The following is an 18,358-nucleotide window of genomic DNA, read 5'->3' as shown; positions in this document are numbered from 1 at the left end:
TATCATGAAAGGCTTCATGTTTTCTTTAATGGTAAAAGTGTTTGAGGCTTTCAGGATAGGAGGTATATGGATATACAGGGAATCAAACAAGCTGAAATCCTAATAGGCACACTTAATTGGAAGCTAAATATGCAGAGGACCAAGTTTTGCATGGTTTTAAGTAACAGAGGCAGTTAAGTTCGGCAGCAATATAGGTGCACTTGCCCAAGTCCTATGGCTCTTGGGTAGCAGCCAGTTATTGGCACCAGGAATAAAACCAGGCTCCACCAGGCCTTGAAATAGCCATGGTCTGTACCATAGCCTACAATGCTCCCCCAGTTATTTAAGGACAGTAGATATGTTTCTCATCATTACAATTCCCCACCATCAATAAAACATTACAATGAAAACTAAACATTGATTTTCCTCACCCCCTTCCATAGTTTCCTTGTCTCGGGTTCATCCTCCAGCATCTCCAAAAATGGGATTGAAGCTGCTCTGTAGACATGTGTGTGTATATAGATAGCTTGATGATCCAGGTTTTAAAAAAGCAGCTGCGAGGGGGATCAGAATCAGTACCAGTACAGTGGTACCTCAGGTTACATACGCTTCAGGTTACAGACTCCGCTAACCCAGAAATAGTGCTTCAGGTTAAGAACTTTGCTTCAGGATGACAACAGAAATCGTGCAGCGGCGGCGCAGAGGCAGTGGGAGGTCCCATTAGCTAAAGTGGTGCTTCAGGTTAAGAACAGTTTCAGGTTAAAAACAGACCTCTGGAACGAATTAAGTACTTAATCCGAGGTACCACTGTATGCAGAAGGTTAACCCTTTGCTCTCATACTGTAGTCCTAATGAAATTGCACCTCCCCAGCTGCTTTTTATCCAGGAAGAAAGCTTCCCATTGGATCAATCTGGGGGCAAATAACAGGTGGGGGCAGGACATCAGCATGGGAGGAAATAGTTTTAAAACCCTCTCCATACAGCACAGTCACAATCCTGAACACTACAACCAGCCCACAGATAGTTGCTATTAAAAAACAACAACAGCCAAAAAACATATGAAATGCATTGTATACCTGTATTGTCTTTTAATGTCAACCACCTTGGCACAGCTATAGTTTTCAAAGGCAACTTAGAAAGATGCATAAATAAAAGCTGCCAACTGAGGATAAAACTTTGTACACCTGATGAGGCAGGCTCTAATCCACAAATGCTTATTCTGCAACAAGTCTGCTGGCTTTTAAGGAACCACAAGGCTCTTTTGCCGTCATTTCTGGAACGGGCTGACACGGCTATCCCTCCAGAAAGTTATACAGCATGTTGTTTGCCCCAGAGCTGAAGCAAAAAATGGAATGCTTATGCCATCTAGTGGAAATCTAACCAAAGAATTCCAAAAAGAAAGTGTGCTTTCATAAAACGATGGAAGCATATGCTGAGTTGTTTACTCATTGTGCATTAGTAATACTGGGTAGAATGGATTAGCAACATTAAAAGCACAACAAGATTCCAGGATGAACTAGGCAGCTCAAAGCCTAATGCTAGAGTGGGTAAGATCGACCATTTTGGTAGTTAGCATTAAACTTAGAAAAATAAACCCCAGATCAGTATGACACAGAAAAAGTGAAACTGTATTCTGGGTAATTCTATGTTTTTGCCACAAGGGACTGCCATGCTGCCTGGGGCTGATAAAGCCAAACAGCTTTTGGAGGGACAAAGGTTCCTCTTTTCCTGATTTAAGTGAATAAATAGGTTGCCAGGAACTTGCCTCTTGTCTTTCAATGCTCTGGGGTACTGAGACAGGATATAACCATTGTGCCCCTCACTCCACCCTTTCATGACTCCTTTTGTTCATCCTCTTCTCTGCTGCCTCTGGGTATGGCCTGATGCTGGCTGTGAGGGGGACGCTCAGCAAAATGTCTTCTGGTGGCATCCTTGGCATCAGTGAGACCCTCATGATGCAGCTACCAGTGATGGTGGCAGGCAGAAGCATTGCTATGATCTGCAGCAGGTAGCTGTGAATTGTCTGCCCTGGGTTGAGGGCAACCCAGGGCATTTGCAGTCTGATTTTCAAACGTGTTTGCCAACACCATTTGGAACAGAGTTCAGAAAAACATCAGGTATCAGACTGTAAGCTTTCATGCAGACACTTGGTGGCAGTATAGGTACAGGTATCTGTCAGTGGCAGGCAACACCTAATTCTAATGGAATATTTTTCCATACAAAAAACCCTCCCTATAGAAAACTAGATGATAAGGAAAATAACTTGGGCTCAGTCTTCTCCAGGACATAAGATCTTGCTTTTTGCCCCTTTGAAGAAATCAGGTTTTATTTCTGGGGTAAAATATATAAAAGAATTGACAAGGAAATTCACTTTAAAAAATGGAAGAGTTAACTGGCTATAAAATGTCTCATAAAATGTTATGAGCTGTGATGTATGCAAAATATCAGAGGGGAGATTGCTGGTGGCTGTTCAGTTAACTGCCACTTTGTGTCAGAACAAAAATTGTTCTGAGATTGAGGTTTCAGTCTTTAGACACAGTGGATTGAAAACCAGTGAGTTCTAATTGATTAAGGCAGTGAACCTACTGCTCGATCCCATCAGTTTTGGCCTGACTGGGGAGAGCGGGGTCTGAATGTTGATCTGTGTGAGCTTTGACCAGTGCTTTGTTACGAGAAAAAATGATGCCTGTACTCTGGGCAGTTGCCCTGGGTACAAAAATTCATCGGGGCCAGGAAAAACAATTACATGTAAAACAATTACATGCTTTACTGGAACTTCATTAAGATATTGGTATATAGTTATTACATTAGGCATGATCATTAAATGACTTGCTGCAAAAGTGGAATTTGCTGCCAAGGAGTGTGGTGGAGTCTCCTTCTTTGGAGGTCTTTAAGCAGAGGCTTGACAACCATATGTCAGGAGTGCTCTGATGGTGTTTCCTGCTTGGCAGGGGGTTGGACTCGATGGCCCTTGTGGTCTCTTCCAACTCTATGATTCTATGATTCTATGATTCTATGATTCTAACACCATACCTTTTTCTGTAGTCTCAGTACCTGACTGTGTGTGCCTATTTTCACTACATGGTCATACTGGTGCCGGATTTACATATAAACTAAACAAGCTATAGCTTAGGGCCCCATTCTCTTGGGGGCCCCAAAATTTTTTAAAGGAAATAAAAAACTGGATGCACATTTCCAAAATAAAGATAAAAAACAAATAAAATAAAATTTACGTACATACAGCAACAGTGTTTTGTGTTGTTTAGGCTCCTATTTGTTATGTGCAAATGGCTTTGGATACCTGTTAGGTCCATAAATTACCATATAGCATATATTCAACACCAAAAAACAGTGACAATTTGTTGTTGACAAAGGACAGCTGGACATATAAAGGGCCCCATCACCTTCAGTAGCTTAGGGCCTCATCAAACCTAAATCTGGCCCTGGTCATACCATCCAACATTCTGCTGGGACACAAACTCATGTCTCCTTCTCCAAGCCCGGGAAGCATTTGCCTAGCTTAGGGAAGGAGTGTGATACTCTAAAGGGGTTAGAGAACCCTCCTGCCACCTCCCCGCTGCAAGGTGATCGTACTGCGTACCATTGTGTACAGCCAGAAAAAAGCACCGCTTGAGGGTATGTAAGGAAGACGATGGAAAATTCGACTGAAGAAAACATCTAGGCCTAGAGGCTTCAAACACCTGAGGGCAGTGGCGTAGCATGGGTTGTCAGCACCCGGGGCAAGGCAAGTAATTTGCGCCCCCTAACCCGTGGATTTTGCGCCCCCTAACCCGTGGATTTGCCCTAACCCCAGATGTTGCGGCCGGGGGCCCCTGCACCCCCCACGCTACGCCACTGCCTGAGGGAAGACGAGAGCTGAAACCACTAGCTGGATTTGAGGAAGTCTGCACAGAAAAGTGTCTAAGAGACAGCCTTTGAGAGAGTTCTAAAGCCAAGAGGCAGCAGCCTTGCTGAATACCTGAGCTAGCAACAAATGTTCAGCCTAGAATGCAGTAGAAGTACTGAGAGATGCCTGAGAGATCTCAGAAGAAAGCACTACGGACCTGAGTGAAGACTGCATGTATAGTCCCCAGTGCCTGATTAATGAGAGAAAACTGAGTTGGAGTGATTTAGAGAAATTGGCAATAGGTTTAAATGGGGAGGGGGGGGCTGGATCGCTCAGAGCTATCTTCTTATGGAAACATTTACCTTATAGTGGAGTGATGGCGAAACATTTAGAGACCGAGTACCCAAACTGCAACCCAAAACCCACTTATTTATCACAAAGGGCCAACACGGGAATTTAATCTGTATATCCCATTTTTTTTCTGTGTGTTTCACGTTTCTTCTTTATGACTGCTGTTGTAATAAATAATCCTTCATAAAAAAATTTGCATTACATTCTTCATTAAATTATCTTTCCATTGATATATAATTTTATGGTATAACTCAGTGCTTTTTTTCTAAAAAATGTGTAGGGGTACTCTCATTTTGACTCAAGAAAATCACCGGGGGGGGGGGGCGATAAATACAGTTCAAATCGGGGAAAATAAATACAGTGGTACCTCAGTTTTTGAACAGCTTAGTTCTCGAACTACTTGGAACCTGAACACTTCAAACCTGGAAATTAGTGTTCGGTTTTGGAACTTTTTCCGGAAGCCAAACATGCGCTGTTCTGAGTATAACTTCCGTTTTGAGTGCCACACTTCTGTTTTCAGAGCGAGGGAAGGCGGGCTGGGAGGCAAGTGAGCAGACACCTGCTGCCCTCCAGTGCTGGGTCCCTCCACTGCTGCCGCTGCCGCTGCTGCAGCCACAACAGCAACCACCCCCTCCTCCAGCTCTGGAGGCACTGAGGGAGGGAAGGCTAGGCTGGGCAGGCAAGAGGGCAGGCAACGGATGTTGCACACACACACCCCAGCCTACTCCTGCTTGCAGGCAAGTAGGAAGGGGATTGGGCTGCTCTGCTAGGCAGCGTTGCTGCTTGCATGGGAACAGGAGCTGGATTGGGGCTGCTCAGCTGGGGTTGGAGAAGGTGGAGGCAGCCCGGAAGCTGCATCTGAGAGCCCCTGCACCACCTGAAGGCAGCCAGGTGCTCCTTAACTGAGCTGCCCAATCCTGCTCCTATTTGCGTGCAAGCAGGAGTGGAGATGGGGATCTCTCAGAAGTGAAGTGGAGACTTTGCGCTGAGATTTTATGGCTCGGAAACACAGATGCTGCTGGAAATACAGTTAGTCTATGTTGAGTTCAATCTGGTAGCACATTCTCAGAGGGAGGTTGTATGACTGCTGCTAGCACAAGCTGAGCTCAGCAGGCACTGAGCAGGTTGTGTGACTGAAGTGTTAAATAAACGTTTTGCTTTGTCCTCACTGGAAAGATAGTTTCTAACTAGAAGATGATAAATGTGTTTGTTTGTTCAAATAATTTATGAACCATCAACCATTCAAAAATATTGTGGTGATATAAAAACAAAAGCCAAAACCAAGCCCAGTAACATGGAAACATGAAAAATACATTTAATTTATATGTAAAACCAATAGGAACGATATCCAACAATGCTACTCTGAAAATGCCTTTATTTAACAAGAAAATCTGAAGGAGGCACCTAAAAGAATAAATTGTTGGTGCCATCCAAATTTCCAAGGGGAGTGTGTTCCAAAGTGTGGGTGTAATTAAATGCAGGAGACAGGAGTATGAACAGATAGAGGAAGCTCCTGTCCCCCTCCTCCATCTCCCCTTCTTTTATGATGACTTTCAGAGAAACAAGGGTTACTTCTAAATGACCTGTTCATGGAGCAATCATCCTGATTTTATTGACAGGAGGCAATGGTGCTTTCTAATGCACAAAATGATAGTTGCCTATACAGCAAAAATGAATTTTTCACCAACACAGACACTATGGATTCAGTACCTAGCCAGCTTTTTCCATTCAACTTCTTCCCATCTTGCTTAACATCTACCTGATTATGAGTTCTAGGAAACTCAAAAGCTTGATATTTTGGTTGGACTTTGGAATTTTTCAAAATACTAGTAGCCTTGCATGTTAGTGTAACAAACCTCTTCTGCTGCTTAGTTTATTTGGAAGAGCTTATTTACTGGGCATGTGGAAGATTGGCAAATAGCACCCGCAGAGATAACATAATTGCCCCTGCTTTGAAATAAGAGGTGCTACTTCATCCCTGCTGTGATAAGACAAAAAGTACAAGCTTATCAGAGTCAGTAAACACACCAAGTCCATACATACAACCCTCAAATCAACGTTCCACTTCATGATAGCCACTCAAACTGATGGAGCATCAGTTTTTTCTGAGGGGGGTGGGAATTGCTGAAGTCCCCATGATTCAGCAGACACACTGAATACCCAGAAGCTCCTTGAAGCAGGAGACATAAACTGTCCATTTTCAGAAACAAATACAGCAGGAATTCATATTTTTCTTTGGTAATTCAGGAAATACAAGGTTTTTGTAGACATCTTTATCTTCAAAAGCTTCACTAGGAGAGAGGGGAAAACTGAGCTTGACCCAGAAAAGAGAGAGAAAAATAAGCTAGCAGAAATGAATCTGTACTGTACAGAAAGGCAAGCATGATCACAATAATACTGGAAGCAGGGGATCAAACAGAGGGTGTTGTCACTTCCTGGGTGGCTTTCCCTCACACCTGGCAAGCACCCGAGGCGGGAGGGGGGTATGTTTTTCTTGCATTTTGGCAACACCTGTCTAACTGGTCCTGCCAATAAACACTTGTAGAGATCTGAATGGAATGTTACCTGGGAGGTTCTCAGCAGGGCTTGCACAACAGGAAGTAGGCTGTAATGACTAACTCTTCCATCCTACCTGTGGGTAGTAGGGAGTACACACCAACAAATCTCATTCATAGAGGATACTTAATAAGAACAGACTTTCATTTTGGTTTTGGTTTTCTGTCTTGCAAACCCTAAGAAAAACCCCTCCATACCTTAAAAGATAAAGGTACCCCTGACCGTTAGGTCCAGTCGCGGACAACTCTGGGGTTGCGGCACTCATCTCGCTTTATAGGCCGACGGAGCCGGCGTTTGTCAGCAGACAGCTTCCAGGTCATGAGGCCAGCATGACTAAGCCGCTTCTGGCAAACCAAAACAGTGCACAGAAACACTGTTTACCTTCCCGCCAGAGCGGTACCTATTTATCTACTTGCACTTTGACGTGCTTTCAAAATGCTAGGTGGGCAGGAGCAGGGACCGAACAATGGGAGCTCACCCCGTCATGGGGATTCGAACTGCCAACCTACTGATTGGCAAGCCCTAGGCTCCGTGGTTTAGACCACAGCGCCACCCGTGTCCCATGCCATACCTTAGCATACCCCTAAGCATTCACTTTCAGCAGACTACCACTGGCTCCTGTCACAAATCAGCATAGCGAACAGTGTGGCTAGGTACTTCCTTTACAGTTATTCGTCTAACATCAGAGGATGTGAAGGTCTACATAGGTGATTAATTTTTTAAAAAAAGGATGAGTTATACTGCATATGAAAGAATCTTAACACCTGGGAGAGAAGTGTTGTAGCAAGCTCAGTCTTTGACATCACATTTCCAAGTATTTTTTTTATTTAAAAAAATAAGTATAGGATTATATTTGGAAATGTGATAACTCCTTTTTGCTATCTACTATGGGTAGGCAAACTAAGGCCCGGGGGCCAGATCCGGCCCAATCGCCTTCTAAATCCGGCCCGTGGACGGTCCAGGAATCAGCGTGTTTTTATATGAGTAGAATATGTCCTTTTTAAAAAATGCATCTCTGGGTTATTTGTAGGGCATAGGAATTTGTTCATTTTTTTTTTAATATAGTCCAGCCCCCCACATGGTCTGAGGGACAGAGGACCGGCCCCCTGCTGAAAAAGTTTGCTGACCCCTGTTACACTAACTTGTCAAGTAGTTGGGTAGTATTAAACCCAAGTTGCAAATGCATGGGTGAGACCAAGAGACAGGGATTTGAGGTCTCCAAGTAAGTTCATGCCAAGGCAAGATTTGAACTAAGGGTTTTGTAGCTAACAACTTATAATTTCTTGCACAACAGTTTCTTAGTTGGTGGCATAAACCTGTCCAAAAAGTGGCTTATACACTTTTGTGTTTCCTCATTCCTTGAGCAAATGTTCAGCTTTTACAGTCTGGCCTCTCTGTAGCTTTACACAGAAGTAACTCCCAGTGAGTTCAATGGGATTTACTCCCTAAAATGAGAATAGGGCTGCAACCCCAAGCAACTAAATTTCAGTGGAATATTCTCCCACATCATAGGCTCACTATCAGGTCAGTTGTTCCTGTAGCTTTAGTAAGAAAGCACTTTAAAATAAATGATTTCAGTTGAGTTTTAAGAGGACCACTTTCCATATTATATTTTAATCATATGTGGTAGTTCACATTAAGTTGTTCCTCTGTATATAATGGAAAGAAGGAACATAGGTAATTATGTCAGTGAAATACAGGAAACAGGTACTTAAACAGTGCCACAACAGTGTCTTTCTCTACCTAATTATATGCATTCATTTTAGGGAGGGGCCTTAGCTCAGTAGTCTGGCTGTATCCCTTCTCTTCATTTTGCTTTTTTAAATCTAGGGATTTGTAAAAGTGCTATGAGATGAATATGGAAATGGTTGCAAAAGGTAATACCACAGATATCTATGCTCAATTGTTTTTGCAGGTTGTTTGTTTTGACAGTAAGGTTCAATACAGTAAGGTTCAATACAGACATGGTGTTTTCCAAACCATGGCAACCTCACGTGCGCATTTTCCGCTCTGTCTTCATTGTTCCATGATTTGTTATATACATATATCGTGGAAAATATTTTCTCTTTAATATAAATTGACAGCAAACACTCAGATTCAGGGCAAATAGCAGACTTCTTCCTTTAAAAAAAAAAGCTACAGTGTCTATTATAATCCTTTGTTAGTAAACAAACTTCTTGCATATTTAACACAATAAATCACAATAAGCCCACTTTGTAATTAACCTCTAATCCAGTTAAGGGGAGAGAGAGAGAAACAGAAACTTGACAAAATTGTCATATGAGGTGGGAAAGAGCTGAAATAGTTACAATGTAAGTGTGACTGGGTTGAACCTGCTAGAAAAGACTTCCTCTCATAATTAACAGATGTGTACCCGCTAACAACAATTACAATACAGGAGTACAATGGAACGTGCCGCTCCTTAATGGAAATTTCAAACTAAGAGCAGCTTCTGCTGAGAAGAAACAGAAATGTGAATATAGGAAGAATTTGTATTATTGCAAAAAGAGCACAGTTTGAAACCAGACCACTGATGAAATGACAGTGACCAAAGAGTTTTGAAGATTCACCTAGAGTTCTTCCTATATTAAGTACATAGGGCATGATCTACCCAAAGTTGAACACTTTCATATTTTGGTTTTGAGTGAGAAGAATGTGTTTAATTTTCTCCCATTCAATATGATCTAGAAGTACTCAATATTAAATGGACTGTTATTTGGTACTGCTCTGTTTTGCCTGACCAGAGGCACTGTACACAATATCTTCTCTGACAGGTATTCTGTGCCTTCAACAAGTGCACATCAGACATAAATTCAACAGGCAATGTCTTTTCAAGTAGCATGGAGATGCTGTGATGGGAACAGAATGTTACGATTTGCAGTTGTGTTGCAAATACTAAAAGGTACTTGAGTCCTAAGAGTAACCCGAATAAGCACTGGTTTGTTTGTTTTCTGCTTTTGGAAAATCCAAAGACGGTAACCTTATTATACCAATATCATTTACTTTAGGGTATATTCTATTTCCAGAAGGGTAGTTGCATTAGTCTGTTGCAGCAAACACAATAAAGACTCTTGTGGTTCCTTAAAACACACACTCTCCCCACCCCCATACAGTGCTTTCTTGGTGAAAAATGAGGTACCAGTGCAAATATATTGACAAAAGTGTTGAGGGTGCTAGCATAAAATGGCTGGCATGGGCAGCAAAAAAAGAGGTGGTGATACTCCGTAATGGTGAATAGTGTTATTTTAAAAAAGCTGTGTGGGTGTGTGGGCTTACACAGCACTGACTCTTATGGATTACAGTTTACATCCCTCCGCTGTGTATGTATTATATAGTCCATGAAAGCTTATATTACAATAAACTTGTTAGTCTTTATAGTGCCACAGACTCTTTACTTTACCCTGTGACCTATGTATTCTCTGTATTATACTGGATCAAACCAAGGCCAAACATTTATCAGTTGTTCCAAGTTTCTTAGTTCATTTTATCACACTTTATTATTGGAGAAAACTACGTATGTGCCACTGAACTTTTAAGACCACACCATTTACATGACTTTCAACAGCAGGTGTAACCCATCACAGTTTGTATCACACTTTATGTCTGAGGCCAACCCACCATGGGCACTTGGCATCTTTCTCTTTTTCTGATTCAGTGCCAAATAAGTTAAGTTGTCTGATAGTTCTGCCCTTTCAGTTTCTAGAACTAGCTACCAGTTTCTAGGACACTTCTCCAAGTCATCCTCTCAAACTTCATAGCATTATAAGATGTTGCTGCAGGTTTAATGAACTTCACAGCCAAGATGAAAGGCGTCAGCCATCTGTAAAAAGAAAAGGGAAAGTGTAAGTTGGTTGGAGTCTAATAAAACACACGGAGCACAACCCCTGCTTAGAATCCCATCTCACTTGACACAAGAAGTGGCAACTGAGATGGCCCATAACACTTGGAGCCAGAGGCAGAAAGTATAAATGGCGCCTTCACATTGTGAAAATATTATAATAAGCTAAATAATTGGCAGTTTGATGCCCTTTAGTGGCATCTCAACCTCTGTTGCCTGAGGCAAATAACCTCACCCTGCCTAATGGTAGCACCCATTCTGACTGGCAAGAGTATGGAGAAAATACTGATTTTTTCCCAAGAAGATAAGGCCCTAACCAGGTCATTTAACAGCAGCTAGACCAGAAAGGGCTACAGATAGAATTTTTGGATGCTCTGTTATGAGAAGAAATGACAGCCTCCTCTGCAGACTCCAGGATGGATTGTGTAGCAGTGGCATCAGAAAGTGATGTGTGTGTGATATTTTTTTGTGGTACAATCCATGGACACTGATACATGCACTTTGATAGTGGTATTCGGGGGGAGGGGGTTCCTGAAGAAATTGAAAAGATCCATAGCACTGTTCAGGCCTAATGCAAGCTTGAGCAAGGGGCATATGGGTTCTACACACCAGCCCTGCTCTCAGCATTCTGTGCTTGCTGGCCTTGCATGCTCCAGCCCTCACGTGGAATGGTCTGAAGGGAGATAAGGGCATTTGTTTGGGATCACAGATAACACTGAGATAATGGGAGGGGTCAGTTTACACACTGAGGGACACCCTTCATAGAGAGCTGTCCTTGGGGAGGGGGTTGAGTTCTACTTTGATGGTGGATTTGAAGAAATCTATGTAAGGGGTGGCGCTGTGGGTTAAACCACAGAACCTAGGACTTGCCGATCTGAAGGTCGGCGGTTTGAATCCGACGGGGTGAGCTCCCATTGCTTGGTGCCTGCTCCTGCCAACCGAGCAGTTCGAAAGCACATCAAAGTGGAAGTAGATAAACAGGGACCGCTCTGGCAGGAAGGTAAACGGCGTTTCCGTGAGCTGCTCTGGTTTGCCAGAAGCAGTTTAGTCATGCTGGCCACATGAACCGGAAGCTGTACGCCGGCTCCCTCGACCAATAAAGCGAGATGAGCACTGCAACCCCAAAGTTGGTCACGACTGGACCTAATGGTAAGGTAAAGGCCGCTTTATCTTTATGTAAGTTCAGCAGGATCAATGCCTTAGATTCACATTTTTGCACAATGGTGACACTGGGAAGTGCCAGGTCCCTAATTTTCATGGTTCTGTTCATAGACATGGATATAATGTGGAATCTGAAAGGTGGATGTGTAGGGATTAAATATTAAAAAAAACACTGGATTCCTGTATTTATGAGGAGACGAAATAAAAAAATTCCTTCCAGTAGCACCTTAAAGACCAACTGAGTTAGTTCTAGGTATGAGCTTTCGTGTGCATGCACACTTCTTCAGATACAAGGAGACGGTGAGGGTCGCACAGTTTCAGGGCTGACCACATCCCTTTTATCCCGCCAGCACGGAGCGGGAAGGCGGACGAAGGGCAACGCCTAATCCCCGCAGCCCCGCTCCCATTTACTCGCGAGTAAGGCCCACTGAAAACAGTGGACTTTATTTCTGGGTAAACACACCGAGGACCGGGCTGCTGAAGGCGCTCAAGTCAACCTTGCCGCCGCCGGCGAAGGTGAGCGTAGAGGGCGGAGTTTCACCCCCCGCGGTGCAATTGCCCCGCCCTTTCCTCCGCCGACGCTCAAGCGCCTCCCTCCGGCGGCCCGAGGCGCCTCCGCGGCCCCGCCCCCTCCTCCCCCGAACGTTCTCCCAAGGCTCGGCGCGCGTGCGCAGACCTCGGCCAGGCCCAGGCCGGATCCTCCCCTGTGGGCTCCTCCGCTCTGCGCACGGGCAGGCCGAGGGGAGCTAGCAGGGGGCGGGGCGTGCGTGAGGCCGAGCTCATAGCGGCGAGGCCTGGCTTGGCTGGGCCTTCGCGGGGGCGGGGAAGGGGGGGGGGAGAAAGAGAAAGAGAGGGACGGAGGATGCGGTGGAGCTCCGGGCCTGGCCGGGGGGCGCCGCCAATGGCGCTGTTCCCGCCGGCGGCGGCGCTGCTGCTGCTGCTTCTCCCCCTCCCGCCTCTTTTCCAAGGGGCGTCCGGGGACCCGTGCGCCGCCTCGCCTTGCTCTTGCCGGCGAGGTGTGTTGGACTGCAGCCGCCTCCGCTTGTCCGGCCGGAGCCTGGAGCAGGGCCTGCTCTCGCCTTTGCCTCGCAGCGGTGGCCCCTCCGCGAGGTGAGTAGCCTCTTTTCTGCGTCTCCCTCCTCACGTTCCCCAGCGGGGCTTTTCCACCAGGGGCAGGAGGGTCTCCGCCCCGCAGACACGGCAGGTGCTTCCACCTCCCCCTCAGTCGTCACGGGCAAAGCGGTATCCTGAGTGGGGGTTTCAGAAGTGGTCCTTTTCAGATCCTAAAGGGCAAATCTAGCCTCCCGTCTCGTTTTTTCACCTTGACGCGGGGCAAAGCTGAGCGGGGGTGGTTGTATGCGTGGATGCTGAAGGATGGGCAGGTAAGAGGATCTTGTGGATCCCCTCGCTTGCAGGTGCCAAGTTCGTGTCTCAAAACAATGGGAACTGTTTGTGAGTCTTCTCTCTCCCCCTCCTAACTGGGGATTTGTGTTTGTTCGCCAAATGGTGGGACGCTCACGCGCAACTCGTTTGTGTGAAAGGATCCGCTTTGGGTTCTGCTGCTGTTACAACAGCATAGTTCGCCTGCCGGTTTCTGTTGTGTCGTATTATTACTTATTGGAACTTTTTTTTCAGACAGCGTTACCACTTGGTCTTGATAAAAGTTGGCAGGAGTTGCTACTGATAGTCTGAACCTGGCCTTGGTGAATCTGTGGTGTGGTCTGTTAACTTTTGCTGAACACACAAAGAAGACCAAAACACCAGTTGTGGAGTTTTGCTGTACTGGCTAAGTGTCCACAATCAGGGAAATCCGACAGTGTTGTTATTTTAAGGCAGGGGTGGAGAACCTGTGGCCTTCCAGATGTTGATGGACTCCCAACTCTCATCAGCCTAGCCAGCGTGGTCAGTAGTCATGATCAAAACTGAGGTCTGACAAAATCTGGAGAGGACACCAGTTGCTCAGCCCTGTTATCAGATGATGTTTACTTCAAGGCAGGCAGATAGGAGACTGTTTTCAGTGTCATTAAGGAGCTTGTGACAGTGTTCTAAGAAGTGCTGAAGTATGTTCACTAGATTCTAGAAGATAAAGGACTAGGTAGTTACTGTGCTATTCCCCCATGAGTGGACCCTTTTATCATGTTACACAGATGTTACACTTGCCTGTCAGTTATCTCACTGAACATGTTGGGCAGGTATCACTTAGTGGTATATTAGATATGGGTTATTGTGGAGCAATATATAAAGCTATATAGTATGACTCTTGTTTCCTTTAAAAATGGTTATTAAAGTTTGAGCATCAGTTACCATCATTATTTCTCATTGTTTCTGTAGTTCTGATTCCAACCTTTTCAAGAGTATCCCTTTTCTGATTGGCAAATTTGGGGCTGTCTTCATAAAAATAAGTTGCCCTGGTATTCCTTTGCTTAGTGTCTATCCGCTCAAATATATATGCTGGTAGTTTTTATGTCAGTGTAGTTGTCATGAAACATGTACACCATGTTGTGCTCATTGAAAGAAAAGATGGGATATAAATGTACCAAATAAACCAATTTGACTTCTAGCAACTAATTTTGGTAATTGTAGTACGTTGCAGGTATTGGAACTTCTGTGAGAAGTTCACGACCTCTTGATGAAATCACAGTACTTGAGAGAAGGACAACTGCTAAATTTAGTAGTCTTGCCTGGCTTGGGGAAGATCCTGGGATGTGTCTTTGTGTTATTCAGTGAGACACTGAAGCATCATTGATGGTTAAGGTAACCCTATGCTAAATATTGTTCTGTGTAGTCAGCTAGTGTCTATAAATAGCATACCAAAGGCAAGTGAAAAAGGTAAGGTAGTGCACATTTATGTATTTGTATTGTTTTGACTTGTAAAAATGGAATCTGTCTGCAATTCATATTGTGAAAGACAGAACTGAGATTTCTTTTTGCAGTGTGGTTGCTGTTTTTGTTCCTGATGAGACTCTTCTAGTCATTGGTCATGAGCCCAGGGCTGTATCTGACCTCTCATAGTTGGCCTTAATGCCAAGTTGTTTAATTATGAGACTACTGCTTCCTAATAATGGTATTGCTACTGACTGTGGAAGGCAGTTGCTAGTTAGGTGACTTTGAATATCTTGGGGATATTACAGTCAAGCCAGAGGAGTGTGATTTGTTTATTTTTTTGTCACGCGTCTAAATCTGCACAATAAAGCAGATGATGGCTAAGCATGCCATGTACACAAGAAAAAGTATTGTGGCACTTAAAATCCAGAACTTGGATCCTATTGACATCAGTATGAAAAATTTGCCATGACTCAGTTAGGTCCTGTTGGAACAAAATGCAGCTAATTTACATAGCAATCTTAACCCTATTTAACCTGGGAATAAGCCCAGTTGAATTCAGTGGGCTTTTGAGTAGATTGCAGCCTTTAATTTAGGGACTAACAGATGTATTCCAGCATAAGATTTTGGAGACTTGAGCTCACTTTGTCAAGATTCATGAAGTCTTATCCTCAGTTGGCAGATTATATATACACATGTGGGTACAGAGTGAAAAAATGATAAACAATGATAAACAATGGGGTCTGTAACATTTCTGTGCATAGCCCAAATGTGTACAGGCTCCTTGCTTAGAAATGTCACAGACCTTTTGCATTTTATGTCCTGTTGGCCCCACAGTTCAGAATTCCCATTAGTTTTGTATGCATGGATGTACCGGTATATGTGCATACAAGACTAATGTGTTTTCCTTCACAACATGTCTTTCTAAATAAAGGAGCTGTAGCATCATTTTAAAAAAATAAATATTGATCTTTGGAAGAAACGGGTTGTAAGTGCGTAAAACCCCCGTTTGAAATCTGATTACTTTTCTGCATAGATGTTTATGAAGTGTATGTAATCTTTTAGTGCAGTCTAATCTTAAATCTACCATTTAAGATTATTTTTGATACTTCTGAATATGATGCCTAATTGATTTATCCAAATTTATAGACCATCACACATAGTGATTTCCAGGGTGTCATGAAATAAACAGCTGTTACACAAAGAATGTATGTTAAAATGGCCACTAAAAGTATTTTTTTAATAAAGCAGAAGAGCCTGGAAGTACTTAAACACAGAAGTGGTCTCACTACTTTACCTCACATGCCTGGAGAATAAGAATGCTTTAGTGGCAGAAGCCTGTCAGGGTCTCTGTCTTCTCAGCTTCAAGCAATAGCATATTTGACAGTCAGACCACAACAGAGAAAGCTCTCATATACCTACCTCACTGCCTAGTGCAACAAACCTACCAACCGCAGGGTCCAGGATGAATTGTATGAGAGAAGGAGCTTTACCCGTCTTGCAGCCTGATCCTGTGCATATCTACTTGTAAGTAAATTCCACTGAATTCAGTGGGAAATGTTCCTGTGTAAGAGTTTGGGATTGCAGGCAGAAGTACATGAGATGCTTACTGCTACTTTGCTTGATTAAGTAAATCTGGTGAACAGCTGCTAGCTGCTCTCTAAGTTTAATTGAAAAAATGTTTTTTTGCTTTTAAAGGTTTAGAAAAGTGCTATCATTGCTTGTGGTTCCTGCTCTTAGAAAATGCTCTGCTACTGAGCGTGGGCTTTATTTAATCAAGATAAGAGAGCCACGTCATATGGCATTTAGCTTTCCATATTGTGTAATAAATATGTGACTTAGTTCTGTTGTGCAAGACTTATACCAAACAGCATATAGATGGTAACACATGGAGCCCTAAAACAAAACATTACAGTGTGAAAATCCTTTGTTCAGGGTTCCAGTCTCTTCATTCCATTCCGCCCCTCCAAACCTCAACAGTTAGTCAGCATCCCATTTTCACTGAACATGCTGAGTCCTCTAGTGCTTAATCCAAGCTGCAGGAAAATCTTTTATTCATTTTTTCAACCACTTATATACTGCTTAACACTATAGTTTCTAAGTGGTGTACAAAAGGGATATAGTGGGAATAAAATGGGTTAAAGTTAACTGTAAAATCAGAGACACTTATTTAAAATACCTGCTGTAATTTTAAAAAGTCTTCATCAAGCTCCAAGAGCATACTGATGACACTTTGCTCCAAATCCTGAAGTGATTACTCCTTATGTCTTCACATGGACATTTAATACCACCGAGGACAAAATAGTGCCTGGTGGCACCTCATAATACAAATGCCAGGTGGGTCAAGAACATGCCTGCCACATTGCTCTCTGGAACCAGCCTTGCAAGTAAGATCTGAAGCACCTTAAAGCAGTGTTCCTGACACTCATCCTGCAAAATGTATGCACCTAGAATTTTGTTAGGTCTAATTTTGAATACATCATTAAACCTTGCTTTTTATTTTTTACATGAATGCTTTATGATTTCTAATCCTTGTTCCCTTTTAAAAACTGTTTAATAGTTACTGTTAAACTAAACATTTTTCTTTTAGTTAATTCTGTTTTTACTTTATCACTTGATAGCCAGAGGATGATCACCATTTTCTTTTGCAAAAGCAGTCAACTTAAAAAAATAATAATCAGTAATATTAGCTTAGCATGGTGATAGAGACAAGAACATGCCCCTCTCCCAAGTTGAGGCAGCTGGTTCATGATGACAAACCTTCACTTGCAGTCAATACCAGCCAAGAGTTGTTGACCCTGTTTATGCTGTACAGCAGCTAATGGAGTCCACAGACTATGGTGATATTAAAAATATTTATAGCCCACCCTTCTACAGAATTGTTAGTGCTCAGGGACCTAACATTTTAAATAACAATGAAATTCAAGAGGCATCCAACATCAGAAAAAAAGGCAAGTGAAGAAGATGCAACCAGTCTTTAAAATAAGATCACATAAGTATCCTGAAGAACTCAGCATGTCAAATGCCTGTTGGACTAATACTAAAACGTCTTAAAGTGGCAAAAAGCAAGGAGAGAGAAGGCCAAACTGGCACCCAAGATAGGGAGTTCCGCAATCTAGGCTCACTTCTGTGATCTAACCAGCTGTGCCTTGTTCACAAACAAAACATGATGAAGAGCTTCCCTGATGGATCTTAGGGTGGAGGCAAGTTGATACGGGAGGAGACAAACCCTCAGGGATCCTGAGCACATGCTGTTTATGAGTTCAATGATAATCACCAACAGTTTGAATTGTGAATAGGCAACTAGTGCAGCTGTTGTAAAACAGGTATAATATGCTCATGTAGACAAACATCAACTGGTTTTGTTGCTGATACATTCTGGATCAACTGACGTTTCTGTAGGCTCTTCAAAGGAAGTCCCACGTGGAGTGCATTGCAAAAATTAAGTCTAGTTGCAGTTGGTGCACCACCCTAAGCAGGGCAAAAGTGATAGATCCATTCACAATCTGTCAAACTGATAGTTAAATAAAACCTCCAGGTTCAGAGGCATTATATAATTTACAGTATTCAGTGCTGGTGACAAACTATGGGAGAGCATTTTGCTTTTGTGCCCTGGCCATTCCCTGAAATGTATTGCTGGTTTGGATAGGCCTTGATCTTGCTCGTCGGGGCTGCTTTTCTCTTTCCAAAGTATGTAAGGATATGTTACTTTTTTCTAACCTTTATTTTGTCTGACATGCTATATATAAGATTTCATCTTGCATTATTTCACTCACCATGTTGAAGGCACACCATCAGTTCAT

The 18,358-nt window shown here is 43.2% G+C and overlaps 1 protein-coding gene and 1 long non-coding RNA gene across 2 annotated transcripts in view; one reads left to right on the top strand and one right to left on the bottom strand.

Moving 5' to 3' along the window:
- Positions 1-10,185: 10,185 nt before the first annotated feature.
- On the bottom strand, positions 10,186-12,377 carry LOC309343477. Its single transcript, XR_014157290.1, has 2 exons — positions 12,196-12,377; positions 10,186-10,553 (listed from the first exon to the last, which is right to left on the bottom strand). It is a non-coding gene; the product is annotated as an uncharacterized lncRNA (long non-coding RNA).
- A 103-nt stretch (positions 12,378-12,480) lies between these two features.
- Positions 12,481-18,358, top strand: part of LRIG2 (leucine rich repeats and immunoglobulin like domains 2) — a 42,082-nt gene continuing 36,204 nt past the window's right edge. The window contains exon 1 of the mRNA XM_081864897.1: positions 12,481-12,842. Coding sequence (XP_081721023.1) covers positions 12,595-12,842 — 248 coding nt within the window. The 5' untranslated portion in view covers positions 12,481-12,594. The remainder of the gene's footprint in view (positions 12,843-18,358) is intronic.

This window comes from Podarcis erhardii, assembly GCF_964252035.2.
Source record: "Podarcis erhardii genome assembly, chromosome: 6".
In the NCBI taxonomy this organism is placed as follows: Eukaryota; Metazoa; Chordata; class Lepidosauria; order Squamata; family Lacertidae; genus Podarcis; species Podarcis erhardii.
Note: the sequence above shows the minus strand (reverse complement) of the source record. Positions and strands in the feature narration are given on the sequence as shown.